This window comes from Rhinolophus sinicus, linkage group LG04, assembly GCF_036562045.2.
Source record: "Rhinolophus sinicus isolate RSC01 linkage group LG04, ASM3656204v1, whole genome shotgun sequence".
Taxonomy (NCBI): domain Eukaryota; kingdom Metazoa; phylum Chordata; class Mammalia; order Chiroptera; family Rhinolophidae; genus Rhinolophus; species Rhinolophus sinicus.
This window is the reverse complement of record NC_133754.1, coordinates 142,567,157-142,593,776: the sequence shown is the minus strand read 5'-3', so window position 1 is coordinate 142,593,776 and position 26,620 is coordinate 142,567,157. Positions and strand designations below refer to the sequence as shown.

The 26,620-nt window shown below is 35.4% G+C and overlaps 1 protein-coding gene across 6 annotated transcripts in view; it reads right to left on the bottom strand.

Annotated features, from left to right (window-relative positions):
• Nucleotides 1–17,922, bottom strand: part of SMC5 (structural maintenance of chromosomes 5) — a 68,287-nt gene extending 50,365 nt beyond the window's left edge. For 3 of the 6 annotated variants that reach the window (XM_019730604.2, XM_019730624.2, XM_074330548.1), the window contains exons 1-6: nt 17,628–17,922; nt 13,119–13,260; nt 4,659–4,711; nt 3,148–3,310; nt 1,803–1,937; nt 360–500 (exon numbers count right to left, since the gene is read on the bottom strand). In XM_019730604.2, coding sequence (XP_019586163.1) covers nt 360–500; nt 1,803–1,937; nt 3,148–3,310; nt 4,659–4,711; nt 13,119–13,260; nt 17,628–17,803 — 810 coding nt within the window. In that variant the 5' untranslated portion in view covers nt 17,804–17,922. Of the gene's footprint in view, nt 1–359; nt 501–1,802; nt 1,938–3,147; nt 3,311–4,658; nt 4,712–13,118; nt 13,261–14,480; nt 14,600–17,627 lie in introns of those variants that run through there. The other 3 variants (XM_019730613.2, XM_019730619.2, XM_074330549.1) reach the window with 3 other exon arrangements.
• Nucleotides 17,923–26,620: the final 8,698 nt, after the last annotated feature.

Sequence of the window (26,620 nt, the reverse complement as noted above, 5' to 3'; positions counted from 1 at the left end):
ATTGTTGTATACCAGAAGCGATGTGTGACATGGAGCATTGTCATGATGGAGGATGAAGTAGACACTCACAAAAGAGGACTTCCAGAACTGCTTCAGAAAGTGGCAAGAATAATGGGATAAGTGTGTTCGAAGCGGGGGTGGGGTGGGGTGGGTATTTTCAGGGTGGATATATAGCAGTATGTCTTTTACTGTAATAAATTTTTTTATTTAAACATTCACTGTATTTTTCAATCACCCTGTCATATAAGCTATATAAAGCAAAAAGAACAAAAGCTAATTTGAATACAGATAATTAATGCCTTCTTTATAACTTTTCTGCTACTTAATCATTATTTTTGCCTTTAACAATTAAGACTTACCACCCATGGCCTTTTTGCTTCAAGCATCTCAATCAAATCTAAATGTCGCTTACGTTCATAGAACCTCTCCACATCTTGTTTGTATCTTTCATTCCTCTGAATCATTTTCTCTAGATATTCAGTTTTCTCTTTGCATGAGGTCTAAAATAAGTATTTGTTTAAACAATTAGTTTAACTGAAAAAAAAAAACCAGGTCAAATCTTTTAATAATGAAAAATGTACAATGCTAGCAAAATTTCACAACAGAATTCCACAGACGTTCTTAAGAATTGTGTAAAATGAACATGCATACCTAAGTTCTGGTCTACACTCTATAATTTTTTAGTCATGTGACTGCGAGGATCCTGCCATATTTCTGAGCCTGGACTCTCCTTGCCTATAGAGAAGGATAATCTGCCCCATTCACGTCAATGGTAGAAGTAATTGCTATGTGTGAAAACTCAACAAGTAATTGCTGTATGTGTAATGCAATATACAAATGAAAAGTAAAATTATTATTAATATGTTATGAATACCTATGACTTAAGGATTTAGAAATGAGATGAAGGAAAGCTAATTTTGCTTTTATAATGCAAATTAACAAAAGCAAAGATGTACTTAGAATTGAGTAGAACATATGCTTGTTTTCTTTCAGAGGACAGTAGGTAGTTTCAGAGGAAAGTATTATTACATTGTTTGATGTGGGGAGAGGCAAAAGGACTGACAGAGTATCTGAAGTACGATAAAATAATCACAACTCCTTTGGTCATTCACTCTGAATAAGCATAATAATAAAAATATTAAATTATAACAAAACATATTATCAAATATAGACAGTTACAGTTTAAGAGAAAGCATTTGTTCATGAGATTCTTTTATTACAGAAATTTACTGAATTATTTTAGTTGCTGGGACATGGAAAATGATTCATTAAATAAAACACCTTTTCATAATATGAAGAAAAAGATTTTAATTTATATGTTTGTTAAAGGTGGAAATAAAATGTCAATATTGTTACTAAATATATAGTCTTTTTAGAAAGTCTACCCTCATGCAACTGGACAAATATAAGAACTGGCTCGACAGAAGCACTATATTAAAAGCTATGATATCTGCTGTATTACCCAAAGCCTTACACGTGCCTGGTACATGGTAGGTATTTAATAAATATTGAATGAATAAAAGAATACTGCAGCTTTCTGAGAGAAAATATTTTGTAATACTATTACTAGTTCCTTAGAAATTCAATTAATAACATGTATTTGATGAAATGACAAATTTTTCAAACTTCACATTGTCAAATCCATTCTCACTTTTTGTCACTTAGTGTTAGCAATATAACTCTGAGTGAAAAAAAATCGCAAATATATTAATTCACTCAGTGCATCGGAATTTAGTCTTCCACATTTTGAGACATAGAAATCTATAAGAGACAATAAAAATGAGTTCTCCATTTATAAATACCTCTAGTTGTTTTTCCTTCTCCCTGAAGTTTTTGAGTTCACAGTGGTATCTGTGCATTTCTGGAGGCCCAATTGACTTCTCAGTAGCTTCCAGGAGTTCAATTCTACTGAGTTTAGCAAATTCTCCAACTTTATCCTAGAGCACAAAACTTAAATATCAGCAACTATTATCATTCATGAATGTCTTCAAAACTCGTTTCACTCAATGATCACACTTGTCAAAATAAAAGTCGTTTAAAAGAAAACAACTTTATTTTGAAATGTGATCTTAATATAAAACCTGTCCTATCATATATTATTCTTTACGATAATAAAAATAAATTTAGGGTATAAATTGTCATCCTTTTGAGAACCTTATATACACATAATAAATAGTTCAGGAATAAAAGAAAAAGTAGTCTCCTGGATAGAAATGATCATTACCTACCACACATCAATGAAAACGTTAGAAGTTAAAAAGAACTACAAGGGAATTTTAAACATCTATTTCTGGAAATCATCTGATATTAGCTAATGAGTGCTTTCAAATTTTATTTTTATTTAATTTAAACATATGTAAGTAATCAAATCACTGTTTCTGAAGGAAAAAATGAACAATAATTCAGTTACTAGGCAGCATTCAAAGACAAATTTAAAAGGTATTTGACTTTAATGTGCATTATCAGGATGTTTTATTTTTATTAAACAAACTTAAAATATAAAAAAGGTTTTAGAAGGCACACCTAAAGATTTAAGAGATTTGGTATATCAAGTATTTTATACAAAAATACTGATTAAGAAGTTGTTTATTCAAACAAACGAACTCACAGACACAGACAACAGTATGGTGGTTACCAGAAGGGTTGGGGATTGGGAGGAGGTTGAAAAGGGTTAAGGGGGTCAAATACATGGTGATGGAAGGAGACTAGACTTTGGGTGGTGAGCACACAATGCAATATGCAGATGATGTATTATAGAATCATACACTTGAAACTTATAATCTTATTAACCAATGTCACCCCAATAAATTTAATAAAAAAAGCTTATTAACAAAATTTTCACAGCCTACAACAAATGGAAGCACATAGCAATTCAAGCTAATCTCTGTATAATACAACTTTATTTCCTGTACATTATAACTTAGGACTTTTTATTAATCGAAAATTCCCATGTTAATACTACGAATTAGTAAGATTATACTGTAAGAGATGCTACCTTTTACAAAGAACTATTAGTACTAAGAGTGCTACGCTCAGTTTAAATAGTAACCATTACAATATCTCTCATAAAGTACTTACATAAAGAAATACATAAAGAGAAACATTACACACAAAACCTTCCCATCTTTACATTTAATTCTCTCCTACCTGAGGTAGAAACTGGCAAAGATTGCTCACTTGAATATTTAAGGCTGCAACTTGCTCTTCTACTACTTTCTGGGTTGTTGATTTTTTGTTGATGAACCAAAAGGACTGATTTCTTGCCACATCAATCTCACGGGTAATTACAAGATTTCCAGAAGTCCTGAACCTAGTTAAAAAATAATTTAAAATGTTTATATTCAAAATACATGCTTTATTTTAGAAATAAAATTTCCAAAACTCTCTTAAATTCAAAAACAAAAAACTCTAGGCCCAGATGACTTTAATCAGTAAGTTTAACCAAACATTTCACAAAATACAGATATAAAAAACCCCATTAAACCTTAATTTAAAAAAAAATTAGAAAGCCAAATCTAACAATTCATCAAAAAAATTATGACAATATTCCATTTATTCTAAGAATGCAAAATGGGTGAATATCTTGAAATTAATCAAACTATCAAAACTAATCAAAAGTATACCAAATCAGGAACAGAAGGGAATATTCCCACCCAAGTAAATAGTATTTTCCAAAATCCTACAACAAAAATATCATTTCATTCCAGCCATACCACCATTTTTCTGTTCCTCAGAAACAAACTTAATGTCACCTTAGATCCTTTGCACAAATTATTCCCTCTGCCCAGAATACTCTACTTCCAATTCTTCTTATGGTTAGCTCCTTTTTTATCATTCAGTTCTTAGCTCACAAATATTTTCAACAGGCCTTCCTGAGCATTCAACAGGAATAAATATGCGCACTCCCCAAACCTTGTCAAGGCCAATGATGAGCTAAATCTAATTATTTGTCTTCACTTTACTTGACCGATCAGCAACATCAGACAGATTACTCCCTACTCCCTCCTCCTCAAACAATTCACAGCATTACTTTCCAGTTATTATATTTTTTTGACTCTCTAGTAAATTCTTCAGTTTCCTTTCCTAGTTTGTCCTACGTTCAACTTCGAAGTTCTACAGTACAACGTGATTTAGTTCTTAAGCCTTCTTTCCTGCACCTGTATGTTCTCCCTTGGAGATTTCATCCATCCTATTTGACAATTCCTCAAATCTCGGCGCAGCTCACTGGCCCATGTGGGAATCAAACCAGCAACCTGTTGTTCAGAGCTCACGTTCTAACCAACTGAACCACCTGGCCACCCCTTGTTTGTATTTTTTTAACAAGCAAGTATTACTGTCAAAATCTGCACACATAAAAATAACCTTAAATTTGTAAAAAATACTGCAACTTCATGATGAGTATTTAACAGTGGTATATTTCTATTTCATGATCTCCCATAAACTTCTAATTTCCTTAAGCATTTTACCAAAAGAAAATTCTTACAATTTAGGTTTTAAAAGAGGCATTAAAAAAATCTTATCTAGATAAAGTATTCTTGAAATAATTCCAATATTTGTATCATAATACTGTATTATTAGTCTTTTCTAAAGTCATCAGGGAAGCATGAACATAAACTAAGAAATTATAGGAAAAAGTGGTTTCAGCACTTAACACTTACAACTCAATTTCAATCATGCCTTTGGAACATCCTCTCTTCACAAAAAAACCAACCTAAGAAATAAAAAAAGACAAAGTGAGCTGTGTGAGCACATTCTCAGGTTAACAGATACTTAGCAACGCCATTACTATTTTTCAGATCAACTCACTCAATTACTATGCTATGTCCATTCCCATCACTTTCTAAAGCTACTCTACCCAGATTTGGGCCCCTCCATTGTTTCCCACCCACAAGTAACAATCATAATATTACCATTTATTGAACCTTTCATGTGCCAGATAGCCTCTTACAAAGCTCATGAGAAAGCCAGTAAGTGGTACACAGAGAGGATCTGAACCCAGGTAGTCTGGCTCCAGAGCCTGTGTGTTTAGCCACTATACCAAACAGACTCTCAGAAAGAAGAGAAAAAGCCAGTGGGAAAACAAGTTCTATAGAATAATCATGAAGAGCTACATCCAATCTCATTACCACTGGAGACTTCTATGGAGTTGTGCAGATTATGCATTATTAACAACCACTCCAATATTACCTATCCTGTTATTAATTAGGATATAACTGTCACCAAGTATTTTTTTAAAAGAGCAATATACATAGTAAATACAATTTAAGTACAAATTAACATAGTAAGACATATTTGAGTTAGTTTCTATATATATATATGAGCATAAGTGTAAAAACAGACACTAGGCCTAAAAAAATCAGATTGGATCTTCAATCAGACTATATGTAAGTAACACTAAAAAAAAGTGGAGAATACACCTTGCAAACAATTATCTTTTTTAATAGTGGTAATGGCAATGGTGACAATTATAACCACAACTAATATTTATTAAGCATTACTATATGTGCTGTGCTAAGCACTTTATATATAATTTTCTCATTTAACACTCAAGAGCAACCGTATGAGGTATATATTATATCCATTACATAGATAATGAAACTGAGGCCCCAAAAGAAAAGAAAGCTTGTTCTTGTAACCAGAAAACCACAGCTTAATTAAGCGTACAGGTGTTAACATACATGGTCCAGGTTCAAATCTCCACTCAACCATATATAAGTTGTATGACCTTGACAAGGTTACTTAACCACTGTTTTAGTTTCTTCACAAATAGGAAAAACAGTATTTTAGTAGGAGTGCCATCTGCTCATTAGCTTGCAGCAATTAAAATATTTGGTGCCAATCAGAAGAAAAAAATTAGGCAGTTTTTATTGTAAAGTTAGATGAATGACACAGAACATGTTGGTGTTAAATTTTTATATTAGCATTTAAATATAAATACAACATTAAAAATAACTTTGCTGAGAATGTGAGCAGCCCCTTAATACATCTGTGGATACCCAAAGGTCTGCAATGTGTCACTTAAGAAACTGCATTTCGCAGCCTCCTTTAAAACCCCTACCACTCAAAATGAGAAGAGACGTCTTCTTTAAGACAAAAATACCTGAGAAGGCTGGTGAAAATTGTTACAGCCCTGTCTATTCTTACTATACAGCCATCAGAGCACAATCCAGCAGACCGTTACACAGAGGTAAGGATTTAATAAATAATCTCTGACAATTAAAAAGCTATACATTAATATTTATAAAAATCTGAGTTGTCCTTGGAAATTATCTACTCCAACTCTCTTTGAAATGAAAAACTGAGGTCCAGACAATTGACTAAGGTCACAAGGCTAATTATTGAAAGTGGTTTTTTTCTTTGCCTCATACATGTTTCCCATATAGCATTAAAAGTACACATATGTTTTGAATGGATTTATAATATTAAGGGATATACACCTCAATCTTGTAACCCTACATTAAATTTTAAGCCTCGCTAAGAAACTTGTAATACCATTTTGATAATATTGCAGTATTTGCGAGTTATAGAAAAATATAAAGAATCAAGTTTTAGAATTATTTTAGAGTGGATAACAACTCAACTCTCAAACTATCTTTTTAAAACATGTTTTTATGTGGCGTATATAGCAAACAATATATATATGAGGTGTTATCAAACAATATAGTGAATGTTTAAATAAAATGTATTACAGTGAAAGAGATTGCCATTAATCCCCATCAAAATACTCCCCCTCACTTCGAACACACTTATCCCATTGTTCTTGCCACTTTCTGAAGCAGTTCTGGAAGTCCTCTTTTGTGAGTGTCTTTAGTTGTGCTGTCGTGGCTGCCTCAATACCCTGAATCATTTTGACTTTGGGGAAGAGGCAGAAGACACATGGTGCCAGATCCAGTGAATAAGGTGAATGAGGACACACTGTAATGTTTTCATATGACGGAAATTGCTGTATAACAGAAGCGATGTATAACATGGAGCACTGTCATGATGGAGGATAAAAGTCTGCAACTACTTCAGAAAGTTGACAGGAACAATGGGTATTAAGTGTGTTCAAAGCGAGGGGGAATATATAAGCTGATTTGTTGATCATCCTTTTGCTTTTTTTCAGTTTTGCTATATACATCTCTGAACATTTAAGGAATAAAACAACCATGTATCTACCACCAATTTAAGGAACTGAACATTATCAGTGTATCTGATTCCCTGTATAACTCACTGCCATTGCATCCTTCTTTCTCAACAAATGAAATCTCTAAGCTGATTTGCTGATCATCCTTTTGCTTTTTTTCAGTTTTGCTATATACATCTCTGAACATTAAATATATTGTTTTTGACCATTCTATAAACTCATGTTACATATATTTTTCTGAGATGGCATTTTCCCTTAAATTATGTTTTTGAGATTTAACCAATTAGCTAAGGTTTATTTTCAGTCATATAATATTCAATTTTATTTGACTATGATAAAATTTATTGTAAATAATACTGCTATAAATATTTCCATAATTTCATCTAGTATAAACGTACAAGAACTTACTAAGGTATCCAGTAGAATTTTTGAGTGACTGGGTAGCACCTACAAATTTACTAGGTAATGCCATGTCATTTTGTAAAGAAGTTGCACAAATTCACATTCCACCAAGACAGCATCAGCTGCCAGTGTTTCATGTTCTTGTAAGCATATGGCACTGCCAGAATTTTTGTGAGTCTGATGGATAGACCATGTCCAGGTTAATTTGCATTTCTCTGATAATTAAAGGAGCTGAGCAACTTTTCATATATTACCTATTTGAGCTGCCTCTTCTGTGAGACAGCTGAGCATATCTTTTGCGCATTTATCATGAGTTGTTATTGTTTTGCTTATTATATAGTCTAGATACCAATCTTTTGTTATATGTTATAAACTTTCTCCCAATTTGTGGCTCGTCTTTTTCATTATGGTGTCTTTTGATAAATGAAAGTTTTTAAATTTTATTTTGGTTTAATTTATAATTATTTACCTTTTTGATCTATATTTCTATGTAAGAAAATTTTCTTTAACCCAAGGTCACAAAGATACTTTTCTCTATTACCTATATCTTCTAAAAACTTTCTGGTCAATCACATTTATTATTATTATTTTTTTTAACTTTAAAAAAAAATTATTTTAAGTGTGTTTTTCCAGGATCCATCGGCTCCAAGTCAACTATTGTTTTAATCTAGTTGTGGAGGGCACAGCTCACCGTGGCCCACGTGAGGATAGAACCTGCAACCTTATTAAGAGCACTGCACTCTAACCAACTAAACTAATTGACCACCCTTCATCAATCACATTTGTATCTTCAACCCACTTGGAATTGATTTTTGTTAAACTGTGAGGATAGGCTCAATTTCTTTTTTTTTCCTATATGGGTAACCAATTGTCTCAGTACTATTTATCCATTTGCCCCCCACTCCCCCCACTCATATACAATGTCACATCTGTCATAAATCAAGAGTCTACGAATCATGGCTTTGTATCTGGGCTTTTTATTCTGTCACATCACACTGGTCTATTTTATATTGCTACACCAATACCATGTCTTAAATTACTGTAACTTCATAAGTCTCACTATCTGGTTGGAGGAGTTTTCCCATTTTGTTTTATTTCTCAGGAGTATCGAAGCTACTCTTTGGCCCTTTGTTCTTCCATCTAAATTTTAGAACTAGCTTGTAACTTGCTATAAACAGTATTGGGATTTTGACTGAAATGATATTGAATATGCAGATCAATGTGAAGAATGACACTTTTATATTAGGTTTTCCTGTCCATTAATACAGTGTATCTTGCCATTTAATCAAACTTTGTTTTTAAATAAAATTTTATAATTTCTGCATATAGGCCTTACATGTCTTTTGTTAATTTATTGTATGTAACTTGTACTTTTGTTGCTATTGTAAACAGTATCTACTTTTAATTGCATTTTTCTGTTCATTGTTAGTGTACAGATATACGATTTGTTATATAATCTTGTATCTAGCAATCCTGATAAAATTCCACGTCAATTTATCAGAAGGCTTATCTAAAGTTTTTGTGGTTTTTCCAACTTGTATCTTTTCTTTGTTTTACCTTACAATTCTACCTAGAACTTCCTGTACAATGCTGAATAGCAGTGACAGGAGTAGGTAACCTCAACTTATTCCTGAATTTACTGTACGTTTTCACAAATATCTTTTATGAAATTAAGAAATATCCCTTCTATTCCTAATTTGCTGTTTTTAATCAGAACTTACTGTGGAATTTAACTGAATGCTTTTTCTCTATTTATTGAGATGATCATATAGTTCTTTAAAACATGGTATGTTAATTTTTTCTAATGTTCAATCAAGCTCTCATTCCTTGAATAAACTCAATTTGGTCATGATATATTATGCATTTTATGCATTATTAAATTCAGCAGGCTACAGTTTCCGGGTTTTGTTTTTGTTTTTCTTTTGAGATTTTTGCTTCTGTGTTTCTGAGTGAGACTGGTGAATAATTTTCTCATTCTTTCCTTAACTGATTTTCGTACCTAGAGTAATATTTTCTATGTAAAATAGGAAATTATTGCTGTTAGAACTAATCCACGATTGTCTGGTGTTCTGTGAAAAATTGAACAGCTTATTTTTTCATTTTGAGTCAATTTTGGTAATTTATATGGTTGGAGAAACCTAAATATTCACTTTCAAAAATTTTAAATTTGCATAAAGTTGTTCATAATATTCCCTTATAATCTTTTAAATCTCTGTTGCATTCTGGTACTGCCCTGGTGGTAGTCATCAGGACACTTCATGAATATTCTGGTTCTCCTTTAAGCCCATAGAAGAACTGCATTTGCTCATTTTCTCTGATGCAAGGTATGTGGCCTTTTGACTTTCTTTGTCCAATGAAATGTGAGTGGAAGCAACATGTGTCACTTTTTTGGAGGCATTTTAACAGACAATTCCCTTCCCCATTGTGTACTGGGGATTGTCTGGATCACAGTATAACATATCTTAATGATTACTTTTTTTATTCCCTCCCACATCTTCTTACTTTATTCCCTCCCCCATCTTCTCAGAAGTTACTGATTTCATTAATCTTTTTGAAAGCAATTTTTGGTTTTGTGGTGCCTATTATATCATTGTTAATTAACTTCTGCTCTGATTTTTCAATTTCCATTAAGATTTCTTCTTTGATCTGTGTATAATATGGAAGTATATGTTTTATTCTGAACAAAAGGAAAAATTTTAGTTATCTTTTTGTTATTTCTCTTACTAGCATTGTGGTCAGAGAACAAAATCTGTGTGGTACCAATTCTTTGATATTTTTGATATTTGCTTTACGGCTCAGTGTTTTTAGAAATGTTACATACATGTTTAAAAAAAATGTGTTCTCTCCAATTGCGGAGTACAGTGTTTATAACTTCTATATAGGAATACCTCATTTTATTGCACTTCACAGATATTGCATTTTTTAAAAAAATTGAAGGTCTGTGGCAACCCTGCATTGAGCAAGTCTATCAATGCCAAAAAGATTATGACTCAGTGAGGGTTAAGGTGGTGGGTAGCATTTTTTTAGCAATAAAGCATTTTTAAATTAAGGTACATACTTGTTTTTCAGACATAATGCTATTGCACACTTAATAGAGTGCAGCATAATATAAACATAACTTTAGGTGTACTGAGAAACCAAAAACTTAGTGTGACACCCTTTATTGCAATATTTGCTTTATTGTGGTAGTTTGGAACTGAACCTAAGTATCTCTGAGGTATACCTGCATTCTTACTAATTTTTTATCTGACTGACCTATTGATTACTACTAGCTCTCCCACTATGGTTATGCATTTGTTAACTTCTGGTTAAGAGTGCTGCTGTTTCTGCTTATATATTTTGGAGCTAGAGTACCTGAATTAAAGTTGAAAACTGAATTTTCTGCTGAACTGAACTTTTCATCAATATTTAATGACCATCTTTATCGCTAAAGTACTTTTTGCTTTAAAGTCTATTTTGCTTGGTATTAATTCAGCTACACCTACTTTCTTTTGTATATTTGCCTGCTATGTATTTTTTAATCCTTTTACTGTCAACTTTTCTGTAGCTTTTTATTTTAGATATGCTTATTGTAAACAAAATAGAACTGAACTTTACCTACTCTAACAGACTACCTTGTTTAACAAGAATTTAGACCATTTATATTATCGTAAGTATATCTGCATGTATTTCTACCTTCTTATTTTATGTTTTTTTAATGATCTCATTTTCTGTATTTCTGTTTCTTTTCTCCTCTTCTTCTTTTCCCAAGACTCCCCTAGGTTGTTTGGGCAGTGCTTTTTTTTTTTTTTTTTAATTCCCATCTCTCATTCTAATTTTTTACCTTTCTTGTGGAGGATTTTTGGATTTCAATTGTTTAGTGGTTCACCCTAGAAATTTTAACATGCATATTTAATTTACACTCTGAAGTTAATCGATTATCTTAACTTCCTCCCAACAATACAAATCCACAGAATACTTCAACTCTGATCAGTTCCTTCCAGTTGTCTAGGAAGGACAATTCTACATTGTTTGATTTAAACTTCAAAAATTAGATATTAGTGTTATGTTAGTTTGCATACAATTTCCCTACATGTTTATCATTTCTTTGCTCACCATTTCTTCTTACATCTGAGACTTTACTGGGATCATTTTCCTTCTTCCTAAATTGTATACTGTCAAAGTTCCTTTAGTGAAGAACTTCATTTTCTTTCCCTTTGTCTTATCATCCTGAGAACATAGTACTACGGTGTTTGGTATTCTGTAATTCACTACAATGTGTCAACTTGTGTATTTCTTTCATTTATACTGCTTCTTGAATCTGAGAATTCAAACTTTTCAACATTTCTGGAAAATCTTAGTCATTCTTTCTTCAAATATTGACTTTTCCTTAGTCTATTATCTCCCTTTGGAGATACTTTAAAAAAAAAAAAGGATTATCGTCCTTTACCTATCATGTCTCAACCTCAATTTTATTTTATTTATCTCTTTATCTCTATATTGCACTTAAAAAATGTTTTCAAGTATTTTAGTTTACAAATTCTCTTCTCAAATGTTGTCTGCTTTGTTGTTTTACCTGCCCATCAAGTTTCTCTCTTCGAGTAATAGATCTTTATTTCTTTAAGTTCTATTTGAATTATTTTTTCAAATATACCTAATCTTTTCATTACTTATTCCTTTGTTACACTTGCCACCTTCCTTTACCCCATTAAACAAATTAAATATTCCTAGTTTTAGTCTCTAACTCCAAGCTTCTCAGGTCTGATTGTACAGTCTGTTGTTTTCGTTAGCCTTTATTTTTGGTGATTCGTGTCCATCTACGTTTTGTGATTTTTAGTTATGGATTCATGAATTTCACATTTGAATTCTTTTGAGGATTAAACTGAAGGTATTCTCCTTAAGAGGATTGCATTTGCTTGTGCCAGTGCCTGGTGGTATTACTAACTTTACCACTTTAAACTAAAATTGGAATTTATGATATTTAGGCCATACAGGTAATATGAATTCTGGCCTCAAACATGTGTTAAAGCTTGTGGTTAAGAATTCTTTGCAAGATTTTCTTCTTTTCTCCACCGTATTCAGAGCTAACAGTGAAGTAAGTAACCCCACTGCTCCCTTCTGAGGTGTTTTTTTCAGCTACACACAGTATTTGGCATCTAGTTTTATCTTGCAGCCCTTCCCCCACCTTCGGGACCTCCAATCCTGTGCATCCAATTCAAAGCCAGGCTTTAGGGTGCAAGATAAGCAAACGTCCCTGAGGAAAGAACTCCAGAGCTTGCTTAAGTCTTCAGATTCACACTATGTTTCTGACCTTGGTAAATTTATTTCACCTTACCACAAGCCCAGCAATACAATTTAAAAAAAAAAAAATTTTTTTTTTTACAATATCTAAGAATTTCAAGTGTTATGTACTTGGTTTATAACCCAAAATACTTCTAGAAATGGAAATCTCCTCCCAGCTTCTCTACCTGCCAACTTTATTCTTTATATTCAAGAACTACATGTTTGCTATACCCAAGTAATTGAGATGTAGGAATTGATTTGTTACTAAAAGCAAGTGACTGCTTTGAATGAAAAAATAAATAAATAAATAGTACTTATATTAACTCACCTTATCTGCCCGTCCCATGAAAGCAGGTTTGCCTGCTAATCCAAGGCAAATGGCACACACAATGCTGGACTTCCCTGTTCCATTAGCTCCAATAATCATATTCAAGTGGGGTCCAGGACATACTTCACAGATATCATAAGTTCTAAATTATAAAGAGGTGAAATTACTAAGCAGAGAAGTGAAGAATATTTTCTTTACAAAAGCATTTTCTCTTGCTTTACTTTATTATTTTTCTACAGGCTCCCTCAAATACCTTTAAAAGCCAGCTAACTTACAAATTTAATGTTATTTATAGGTGAATAAACTAGAGGGGGAAATGTATCAATGGAAAAAATGAAAAACCGATAATGCTTAGCTAAAATAAGAACATCATTAGGAAAATAAAATTTTGTATGCTTTTTTCAACTCTAAGTCTGTTGAATAAAGCAAAGTTTGATATTATTTGTCCTCTTCTAACAATTATAATACATGAGAGAATACATCAAAGCTATTATACAAATAAAATAATTTTAAAAATTTTTATGTAAGAGGACTCATGGCTCATCTTAAATCTGTGGATTTTACATTTAATCTCTCTTGAATTAAAACGCTTAATAGCAACTTCTCATATTCTATTACAATCCAATCAAATTATTATTCTAATTAGACAACGGAAGATATACATCAACCCAATGATTTCATTTTACTATTAATTTTTAAAAATTACATCGATTTCCTTTTAATATGCTGCCAGAGATTCACCAAAAGATGTACTGATAGTCCATGTTCAAATAAATTTTATTCCTGTAGGAGGAAACAAGAATGTATCAACCCCAAGTACTTCTGTACTATTCCCTTGTGCTAGAAAGCTGCATGCTATCCAGCACTCTGCCAGTAGCATGTCATCCTTATTAGTCGCCAGGGACAGCTATGGCCAAATGGGAATGAAGCAAACTCTGACTCAGGTATTTTTCAGGTATTTTTCAGGTAAAAATACTCTGACTCAGGTATTTTTCTAGCTTATCTTTGAATACCCTGAATTAAAACCCATAAATAATGTCCTGTTCCCACAGGGTTTTAGTTAGCTGCCAACTAATTCTCAAAGAATAAATGTCTTACCTGCTACTAACCTGCTACATATAGAATTTAACCAAACACCCTTCAACTTTAATACTCAAAGAAATTAATTTTGAAATGCCAGGGGGTAATAAAAATAAAAACAGGTGGTAAAGGAGAAGTATATTCTGGCAGGTTTAGAACCTCACATCTCTACACAGCATCTATCTACTTTATCTTTTCAGATACGTTGTTCTGTTAGCAGCTGGGTCTTGAAGGAACCCTTTATAAGAGTTAAAATAAAATTAGTTTGGGAATTTCAGTCACCTGGAAAATTACCAGACTTGGAACTTCTTAACCCCAACACAGGAAGCCTCATTCTTTCAACACTTGAGTTTCCTGCTGTGGAATCTCTGTTCAACTGTCTTATTAAAATAGTGATGCAACTGGTATTTAAGAAAATAAAAACAACAGAAAAAAAGCATGAGAATTTCTGGCCCATACAGTACACACATATATTATAAACAGGAAGAACTGCTAACAGAACAAAGCTTTTGCATTTAAAAAAATTCACCGTTCTGACACTATGTTTATTGGGAATTCCCTTTTTATTCTCTTTTCCTCTGAGCTTTGAACTATTGTCAAAGGCCCTCTTCTCAGTCTGTATATTAATATTCTGCCTAATATCTCATGTATTCTCCATGGCCTCAGGTAGCACCTACATGCTGAAAGTTAGCCCAGATGACCTACAGACGCAATTACCACTTCAATAACCTTATTTGATGTCCCATAACAGTCACCTCAAAATTAACACACTGAAAACGAAACCTACCATCTTTCCTTCCAAAACCACTCTTGTAGGCTCATAGCGAATAGTACCATCATTCATCCCACTGCCCATATCAGAAACCTAAGCATTAGTTTTGAATCATCTTTGATTCTACCATCTCCTTTACCGCTACCCAAAACACCCCCCCACACACACATCATTCAGTCACCAAATCATGTTGGTAGACATGCAAATCTGATGCCACTTGCTAAAAAAAAACAAAAACAGGATCCTTCATAACTTAGCTCTAGCTTCACCTCTGTCTACTTTCTATCTCCTTCCCCTATTCGCTAATCAGACCTCTACTCAGGGTACTCTAAGTATATACAGAATTTCTTTTAGTTTCTTGACTATTTTAGGCTTCCTTCTTTCTCCAAGTCTTTGAGCATCCTGTTCCTTCTGCCTAGAAATCTCTCCCTCCACTCCCAACCCCATTTGTCTTGGTTCACTCCTAGGAATCCTTCCTTTGACCATTCTCTTTCAGGCCATTTTGGTTGTCTAAGCCTACCCCTTACTTCATTCCTAAAACTCAAAAGTCCTCTTAATGTGAAAATAAACAAAACCTCACCCAGCTCTGCACTTTCCAGCCACTCTTGTTCTCCTCTTCACATCCAGGTTTACTGCCTCACACTCAGTCCTTCTTTTAGGACTTACAAAGTTTTCTTCTTTCACTGCTTTATCAAAGGGTGGAAGATGTTCTAATTGCTAGATGCAGGGGGTTCTTTTCAAGTCCTGTATCTACTACATTGAAACGTAGTAGGTATTTAGAAAAGCTCTTTTCCTTGGCTTCTTTGATAATACTCTCCCACAGTTCTCTCTTACCTCCCTAAACAGTTCCTTCTCGGTCAGTAAATTCCCCTTCTGTCTAACCTTAAATGTTGGCATTCTCCAGGACTCTGTACTTGGCCTTCTGTTCCTCCTATTTATATTTCCTCTTGCGCAATCTCAAACATTTTTGCAACTTCAACAATCACCTATATACATGCTCCCAAATCTCTCACCTGTTCACACTTTCCTGTAAGCTCCAGACATTTATAAATACTGCCTATGGAAGGTCTCTTTTAAATGTCCCACAGAAAATTTCAAGTCACAGGACGCAAAAGGCATTTATTATTATTCTCCCCAAACGGATCCTCTTCAGAATAGTACCATACCTGACCAATTAGCCATTGCTGCATTCCTCTCTTACCCTCATGCTTCACAATTTGTAGCCAGATCCTGTCAAATCTCTTTTCTTTCCGCTCCTACTCACCACCTGCTACTCATAGGTTCAAACCCTGATCATCGCTTGCCTTCATACTGTACAAATCTTGCCTCCAACCTTGCACCCTTTCTGAAGCATCTTTCATTCACACTGTTTCCAGAGCAATACAAATCACATGCCATTCCCTACGTAACATGCATACTGGTTCTTTACAGAATGAAGTTGGAATTCCTTAGCATAGTAAACTTAGACCCTCAACAGTTGCCTACCTCTTCAGTATCACTTATGTCCACATATTCACTCACAACCTGTGTTCCAGCCTACTACTAAAATACTTGATGCTTCCTAAAGATAAACTTGCAGGCAGGTCCTTCTGTCTACAGTGCACTTCCCTTCTTTTAGGACTTTCGGAACCTCCATACAAAGCCCTTTCTCTCAGTTGTGGAAGATATTAACTTCATCCTTTGTGTCCCCATGGCATCCTGACATATACATTATTACGATAAGTCACTTATTTGATGATCTTTCCTGATCTGGATTCAAATAGTAATTCAGGTACCTATTAGCTGTGTAAATGTGGGCAAATTAATCTCGCTGAGCTTATCTCATCAATGGAGATAATACAAAGAGTTGTTATTAGGCACGAATGAAAGCACTGTATAAATAAAGCACCTACTTCTATACCTGGCACATGACAGGTGCTTGAAAAAAATGTTGATGTTATTCTTGCAATTCTGTTTCTCCTACACCACTATGTGCAAGCTTAAAAAAAAAAAAAAACCCTCGACCAAATGAACTAACTGTAAGGTGCTATAATAACACGGTATTTGTGTTGAACATATTACTAAATCCTAAAATGATTATTATGATTACTGTCTGAAAGGAGAGAGAAGAGACCAGGAAAGAAAGATGGATTTGTAGGTGTCAAGAGTCTGTTGGGAGGCCCGCGGAGAGTATTAATTTTCTCCTACATTTCAACCTCTATCCCGCAGAACATTCACCATCTATCCACCTGGCAACTACCTACTCTTTATGAATCTACCACATCATCAGTATCACTCTGTTGCTTCTTGTGTATCCCCAGGGCCCATAGTTTTGAGAATTACAAGTTATGTCCTCCCTCTATAGGCGTGACTTCCAGTGAGCAGAGATCTAATCCCTGCTACGTCCACTGCCCGCCAAATGACGCCTTCAAAAAACGTTGGTCGAATAAAAAAATGAATAAAACAACAACCCGCATCCACAAGACACACCTAGCACACCAACACGAACATCAATCTACACAGCCTACCAATAAAAATCCTCACGGTAACCACGACGCAAATTCACCGCCAGACCCACAAGCCAGGCACACGTCCACCCACCCACACGCACGCAGCGCGCACCCCTGGCCCGCGGGCCCGCTCGCCTCCCCGCCGCCGCACGGCCTCCCGCCACTCACAGGAAGTTCTCCATCGCGATGCGGACGATAGAGCCTTCCACGAAAGGCCCGGACGACGGCAGTGGGGGCGCCGAACTCTTTCTCTTGCTCGGGACCTCCGACGAGGGATCTCTCGGGGCAGCTCTCTTGGAGGCCAGGGGGATTGGAGTCGAGGTCTTCCTACTCGGAGCCGCCATCCTGGCTTCCCCTCCGCCCCGTAGCGGCTTCCGTTCCCACCAACCTGCAGCCCCGACGTCCCGCTCCCGCGCGATCTGCCAGGCGCGGGATACGGCCCGTGAGTCCGTCCCGCGCCTGCGCAGTCCCGGCCAGATGGCGTCAGCGGGCAAGCCCCGCCCTGGGCCTGGAACGCCTGCGCGAACGAGAACGCAGGTGGGTGGGGGTGGGGACTAGCGGGATGCAACTTCGGCGCTTTCTCTGTACATTCTTGCATTTTTTCAGGTTTTTTTTTTTTTTTTTTCAACTTAAAGATGTCAATTACAGTTAGGATTTTGAAAGCCCTCTTAGCGCTCCAAGGAAGCGGATACGCGAGGGGAGAGAGGCGTTTGCGGTGGCACCTGGGTCGCTGGGACGGGCTAAGGACCCAGGGTCGGGGACAGCAACGCGGGCGACGTGCGACCAGCCTTGTGCAGATTCCGCCTGAGTGCCTGCCTGCCCGAGTGCACCGGGACTCGCAGTCTTTGGCTCTTCGTCTTCTAGTTTGCTTCCCGTTTGCTTTCAATCAGGTCCCCGTGTCAAAAAAATGAAAGAAAACTCTTCCAAATGGCTCCCTTAAAGCATTATGTTAGGTCTCCTGCGCTCTATAACTTGTGAAAAGATTACACCGCACTCCCCCTTCCGTACTATCCACCTCTCACTCCCTAATTCCCCGAGCTAGAAAGCGCTGGCTTCATTTAGAGCGTACTGTCTCTTAACCCTGCTCACATTCATCTAGTAAACACCCGCATTAAAGATGACGTGCACGGAGATCTTCATTCACTCAACTATAATAATTAATGCCTAACCTACAAGAGGCTGGGGCTGCCGGCAGTAAAGGAGCCCAAGTTGCGTGTCTCCGAGCTTACGTCCTTGTGTGGGAGACAAAAAGAACAAGCGAACCAACTGACGATCACGATCATTTCTGGCTGTCATAGGTGCTATGAAAAAAAAACCCAAAACAATGACATGCGATGCGGGAGGCACGGAAGACCTGCCAAAGGAGGTTGACGTTTGAGCTAAACCCTGAAGGAGTGGGAGCCAAGTGCATAAATAAACAAAGAGCAATTACAGGCCAGCACTAAGATGTTGGAGGAACAAAGGCCGGTGTGGCTGCAGTGGAGTAAACAAGGTTGCAGAGCAGAGCCTTGCCCATCACAGCACAGCTGAATTTTCAAAGCAATGGGAAGCCGTTTGATGGGTTTAAGCAGGAGAGGGACATGATCTAGCTCAAGTTAAAATTACCACTCTGGTTGCTGTTTGGAGGGGTGACAAGTGGAAGTGGGGAAGCCAGTTAGGAAGCTAATGCAGCAGAACCCTGATTTCTGACTCCTGGATCAGTGCTCCTTTCCCAGGTCCCTGCTTCTTCCTTTCATGCACATGGAACCCCACTCTCTAAAAGTTATAACCAAAGAAAATAGAACGAGTAAAAAAGCGTGTGAACTTGTCAAGGTTACTAGAAATTTTTAGAAAAGCAAATTACAATAAGAATAATTTTAAAACTGTTCAAATGCCTGGAAATAAGAAAAATACTCAGTGTTTAGGAAGGCACTATACTGTCATTCCCTATCTTGATAGTACACATTTTTTAAAAAAGTAACTTCTGAGGCAGCCGGTTAGCTCAGTTGGTTAGAGCGCAGTGCTCTTAACAACAAGATTGCAGGTTGATTCCCCACATGGGCCACTGTGGGTTGCGCCCTCCACAACTAGATTGAGACAATTGCTTGACTTGGAGCTGATGGGTCTTGGGAAAATACACTTAAATAAATAAAATAAAATAAAGTAACTTGGGACCCTGCTTCAAGAACCTTAGAAAAGTCTAATGCTTTGAAGAAATGACTACATTTGGGGGAATTTATCCCAATGGCAATTAATATAGGCCGTGGTAATGGGAGTTGAGGGCAGGGAACCAGTCTGATAATTTTTGTACCATCACCAGTTTTTTAGTGAATTAAATTGTGCTTATAAACGTGAATGTTGAGAATGAGCCTCTGAACTTGTGATGACTCCACAAATATACATACACCACGAGTTCTTGTCTAAACAGCCATCCAGTCATGATCTACCACCATCCTCTAAAAAGGAAAATGTTACTGGTTTTGCTTCTTATTGCAAAAGTAATACATGTTAAATACAGAAATTTGGGGAACACAGAAAACAAACGTATACAAAGGGAAAAATTACTCATAATTCCTCTACCCAGCCTAATCACTGTTAAGATTTTGGTGTATCTTCTGATGTCTTTGTACTAGTATGTGTATGGTATGCTCCTTTAATTAAAAAAAATCAGAATGATACTGCACAAATTGTATTATACATACTATTATTTAATCCCACTTTCTCACTGCATATATTATGAATATCCTTCCATGCCATTAAACATTTTTTCTGTGACAGTTTTAAGTAGCTATGTAGTATTCCATTAAACAGATGTACTGTAACTGATTTAAGTGCTTCTCCTTTCTTGGACTTTATATGACTGAAAGTTAACATGAACCCAGGATACTCGGTAGACTATAGTAGCTCAGTGCTTCCTAACATTCTTTAAAAATTTTATCCACCTGTGAAAATATACACGTTTATCTTGCCACGTGTGGATTCTTTAATTCCACTGGTGAAAACTGTCTTGCAAAGAGTGGTGTTAAAGATACAGAGGGAGAAGTTCTTTAGAAAGATTATCAATTAACCAGAATGTGTCAATGAGTAAGTGAGCCATAGTAGCTAATCCTGCACTTCTCAGGGTTTAAATTCCAGTCATAAGCTGAATTCATCACCCCATCTTTACTAGCTAATAGATCTAACAAGGCAATTTTATTTAACTTTCTACTGACCAAGGAGTAAGTGACCAGGGGCCATTTTGTATGAAGGCCTTCCATTCTACCGAAACTTTAAAACTGATGCAAACAAAAACCTGGCAGAAAGGGGCAGGGTGAAGGATTATAAATGTATTTCACTTCACCGTCAAAATACCAGCTTCTGTGTTCTCTTTCCTGGCTTCACATCAAGTCCTTGATATGGTGCCACAATAGCAAGAAGCTGGGGCAAGATGCATGGAATGGGACTCTGCTGAGACCATCTAGGACTGAGACAGTTCACTATTCCAGTTCTAAGAAGAACCCTCCCAGGTTAACAAGAATAATTTCCTCTGGCTTGTATACCAAGTGAGAGGAAATATAACTTTTGGGCAAATTCATAAAGTGGAAAAATGAACCCTCATGGCTTGAAAGAGAGGGAAGGAGTAGATACTAAAACCTAAGATCTTAGCACTCAGGAACAACCCCGTTCCCCTGCTCCCCCAAACTTCCTGTCATACACTCTTTCTAACAGACCTAATTAAAGAACTCATGGGGGAAGATCTAGGCAAGGATGAGGGATTCTGGGGAGAATCAGCACCCTCCCCCAGGGGAACAAAAACCCCCTACAGCAAGCTTCTGTTAAAGATAAGGATACCTAATACTTCTCTAAAGTTTTTAAGTTGTTTCAAACATCATAAAAACAATCAAAATATCTGGTTCTTACTGTAGTAACATTAGTAATAGCTAACACCAACAGCGTTTCCCATAGACCAGCTACTGTTCTATGTACTTTTTTATAATGCATTTTCTATTCTGGATCAAAGTCTCAACAGATTTGCCTCTTTCCCAAATTTCCATCTCTTAGATACAAAAACCAACTGAAAGATAAAAAAATCATTAGGAACCAGTATCAGGTTTTAAGTGTTCTTTGTGATGTGTCATGATAGAAAGCCTAGAGTTAAACAGGCCTTCATTTCTTTTGAGAATATAAAATAGGAAAACAGTATTAAATTGCCCCAGAAGGAATTTACCTTTAATTTCAGAAAGATCAAGAACAAGGTGCTAAAGCGTTATGTGTCATCTTCTCTGCAAGTCCTTGCAAAATGAATTGATTGTCCTTGCCCAGGCTAGGTCTGAAGCATCTGGGGGAATAGCAAGCGTTTCCTCTCACACCTTGTTACTTCCCAAAGGAAAGAAAGTTGATAATTGTTAAAACTGTGGAGAATCTGTTTAAATTAGCTACATGAATTATAAAATGAGTCCTTTGGTATCAGTCACCAAGAGTGACGTTTCATCCCAGCATTTCCACAAGCTGGGGTGCTGTTGAACTCTCCCATAAACTTGTTGGTTTTAAATTCTCACTTCCACAACTTTGATTAGTAGCCATAAAATTCTTTTTATAGTTAAAACTGTACTTGTTTTTGTTATTATTTTAGGAAGTTTGAAAATCCAGAAAGCACACAGCAGAAACTAACAACCGTACATCCATATTTGTGCATTCAAGAACACTGTTAACTATTTGGCATGATTTCATCCAGTATTTTTTCTTTAATCAACTTTTTAAAAAAATTACACAGGGAACATATGAATATATTCTCCTTTTAAAAACAAGAACAATGCAGATAAAATTAGTGTGCAGTTGACATTTTTTTCTTAATCTTGATCCTGTACCCCTTATCCCCTAGTTAACTACTCTTAGATGATCGTTCAGTGTGTAATGTAATGCCCTTTAAGGCCATTTTTATATTTTACATGCATTTTAACTACAGAAAATATGGTGTAATATTTTGAATGTGAATGCATCACATAAATATATGACATAGACACATAATGTATTACATGTATACATTATTAATATAAAATATGGTAAGAATAGTTATACAACTTGAATTTTCATTCAAAAATATAATTCTGAGATATATCCATGTTAACTCATGTAAATCTAGTTCCCGTTTAACTTCTTTAGGGTTTTTGTATGAATGTATCACGCTTTATCCATTACTCTGCTGACCTGACATATAGATTGCTTCCAATTTTTCATTTTTACAAACATTGCTTCAGGGAACATCCTCAGACATATCTTTATGTATAATACATGTTAGCATTTCTCTAGAATAGATACCAAGAATTAGAATTGCTAGACCATATATCACACTAATTACTTTCCTTCAGTTTTTTAGTATTGTTGCTTGTGGCCATTTTCTTAGTAATTGTGATTATTTGAAAATACGTCAGAAAAATATATCTCTTCTTTTCCCTTTCTTTAGCATCGGCTTTGGCTCAGTGGTTATTCTCTCTCTCTCTCTCACACACACACACACACACACACACACACACACACCTCTCCTTTACACGGTGCCCTCTCTTTTTCCCACCGGATCTAGGTTCTGTGGGGCCTGAAGCTTATATAAGTTGTGAAGGCCTCTCTGGAAAAATACAAAATTACAAATACAAAATACTGATTATTTATTCAGATTATTTATTCAGAATGACAGAACAAATCACAACTTAGCACTATTGACATTTTGGGTAAAATAAAATTCTTTGTTGGGGGAAGAGAAAGCCGCTGTCCTGTGTGTTGTAGGTGGTCAGCAGCAGCCTTGCCCTCTATCCACTAGATGCCAGGAAGACTTCCCGGTTTTACAACCAAAACTGTCTCCAGACATTAGCGACTATCTCCTAAGGGGTAACATTGCCCCAGGTGAGAACCACTGTTCTAATCCTACCCAGTCTTTTAGAGTACAGAAAAAGAAGGAAACCTTTCCAACTCCTCTTATGACTCTAATTGTGTCTAAATCCCCTACTTTCTAAGGAAATTAAAGGAAATGAAAATTTCCTGTCTATCTTATTCATTAACATATACATATAAATATCAACCAATGTTCAAAACAGTAAATACTTTGTGACCTAATTGGGTATATTACAGGAATTAATTCAAGGTTGAGTAAATACTAGCAAATTAAGTCAATTAATGTGATTCTTTACATTAGAAGATTACAGGAGAAAGACTAAAGCAGAAAAAACATTCAGTTCTTTTCAACACACACGCATGTATAAAATGTCTAGAAAACCAATAAAAGGCAATTCTCAAAACCTTTAGCAACCTCATATTCTAAGATAAAATGTTTAGACATGTTCTCTTAAATTCTGGAACAAGTCAAGGATGATACTATCACTGCTTCTATTGAGCTCTATATTGGGTATGTTAGCCTGCCAAATAAGTTAAGAAAACAGGACAGATAGAGAAGTTGAATAGGAAAAACCCAAAGTGGGCTTATTAAGAAATCTGACCTAATAGTATAAGAAAATTATGGTAGGTGGAATAATGGCTCCCCAAAGATACCCACATCCTAATCCCTGGCACTTGAAAACATGTTACCTTTGCAGATGTGATTCAGTTAAGAATCTTGAGAAGGAGAGACTATCCTGGATCATCCAGGGGACTCCATATAACCACAAGCGTCCTTGTAAGCGTGAGACAAGCGGGTCAGAATCACAGACATAGCAAAGAAAGCAGATGTCAGAGTGATGACACAGCAGGAAGGGGGCCTTGAGCCAAGGAATGTGGGAAGCCTCTAAAAGCTGGAAATAGCAAGCCGTGGATTCTCCCTAGAGCCTCCAGAGGGAACACAACCTTGCCAATAACTTGATTTTAGCAACATGAGGCCCACTTTCAGAATTCTGCCTTCCAGAACCATAAGATAATAATTGTGTTGTTTCGTGCCACAAAGTGTGGTCATTTGTTACAGAAGCAATAAGAAATAAATGTAAATATAGAGTCTGTTTTAAGAAGTAATAGAGAGATCAGCAATTTTACTAGATATAATTCCAGATGAATCAAAGAAAAAAGTAATAGGTAAAAGTTTAATTTTTTTAGAAGAATCTATATAGGAATATCTTTAAAAACACAGGGTAGGGAAAAATTTGTTAAATAAGACAAAATATCTATAAACCATAAATAAAATTAAAAGATTGTTAATTTATATAGATTAAAAACTAAGGCCTTTCATCAATCAAATTTACCATATTATGAATGGAGATGGGGGAAGCCACAAGCTATAAAAAGATATTTGCAACATTAAAAACAAACAGAAGCTTAGTATCTGTAATATTAGAGAAACACTACAAATCTGTAAGAAAAAGATATATAGTTAGATTTAAAAGTGGACAAAATAAACAAGCATTTTGCACAAGGTGAAGCATAAAAAGTCATAGATCATATGATAAGATGCTCAATTTAATTCATAATTAAATAAATGCAAATTAAAACCTCAGTGAAATACAATTTCATAATTATCAGATTGGCAAAAATTAAAGTCTGACACTAGCAAGTTTGGGCACTTATCTCTATTGGAAAGGGTCATATAGATTAGTGGAGCCATTTGGGAAGCAGTTTTTCATCATTTAGTTAAGCGTATGTACAGTAGAAACCCACAACTTGTATGTTAGATTTATAACCAAAATAAATTATTTCACATGGGTGCCTGGGTACTTCTATGAGAATATTTTGGCAGCATTGGTCACAACAGCAAAACACTAGAAACAACCCAAGTATTCACCAATGGTAGAATAGATTAATAAATTGCAGTGTAATCATGTGATGGAATACTATACCACAATGAAAATTCAACATGGCTGAATCTCAAAAACATAATTTTGAGCAAAAAGGCAAATTACAGATATATACATATAGAATTTTGGTATTGGTACTTTATATGGAATTTTGATATATGGTACTTTTACTATCATTGATATAGATATACAAAGGTCGGACAAATAAGTTCGTGAACTCATCCTAGAAAAAGTGCTACATATCTCATTGCTGAATATCACTACAGTCACCTTCGAAGTACTCCCCTTGGGAAGCTATGCACTGATGCCAGCGCCTAGTCCACCCTTCAAAGCAATTTTGAACTTTTTTTCTGGAATGGCCAATCAGAGCTGTCATCGTATTACCCTTGATGTCCTAAATGTCAGCAAAATGTCTTTCTTTCAATATTTCCTTCATCTTTTGGTAAAGAAAGAAGTCATTGGGGGCCAGATCATGTGAGTAGGGAGGGTGTTCCAACACAGTTATTTGTTTACTGGCTAAAAACTCCTTCACAGACAGTGCCGTGTGAGCTGGTGCACTGTCGTGATGCAAGAGCCATGAATTGTTGGTGTAAAGTTCAGGTCATCTAACTTTTTCACATAGCCTTGTCAGCGCTTCCAAATAGTAAACTTTGTTAACTGTTTGTCCAGATGGTACAAATTCATAATTAATAATGCCTCTAACATAAAAAAAAAGTTAATATTGTTGCAACAACTTCACAAACTTAATTGTCAGACCTCGTATGTATATATTCATTTAGTAGCATTGATTCATGAGTATATATTCATTTTACTATCATTAATTATATGTATATGTACACATATATACACTATATATGAAAAATACATGATTTCTTCCTTGTTTATTTGAAAATGTCAGTATTTTGTCCTTTTGAATGATAAAATTCCAGTTGACATTATTTTCTCTCAACATGTTAAAGATACTTTTCCGTTGTTTGCATACTTTCCTCATTATTGAGAAGTTTGACTTTAATTTTCATTCCTTTGTACTTCATCTGTCTTTTCATTCTGGTTGCGTTTAAATCTCTTTGCCTTTGGTATTTCATAATTTCATGATGTGTCTAGGTATGGATTTATTTTTGACTTATATTGATCAGACTTTGTTAGACTTCCTGATTTTGAGCATTGTTATGCATAACCAATTCCAAGACACTCTGAAATATTCTCCCTTTGAATATTCTCACTCCACCATTATCTTCTTCTGGAACTCTTATTTTAATACACTAGTCTCATTCACTGTCTCCTTTATATTTTTCACTTCTTTATCTTTCTGTATACTGCATTGTGGTTTATTATTTTATACTTTAGCTCATCATCTCTCTTTTATTAGCTATATCTAATTAGATATTTTCTTTTTCCACTGAAATTTTAATTTTAATGACTATATTTGTCATT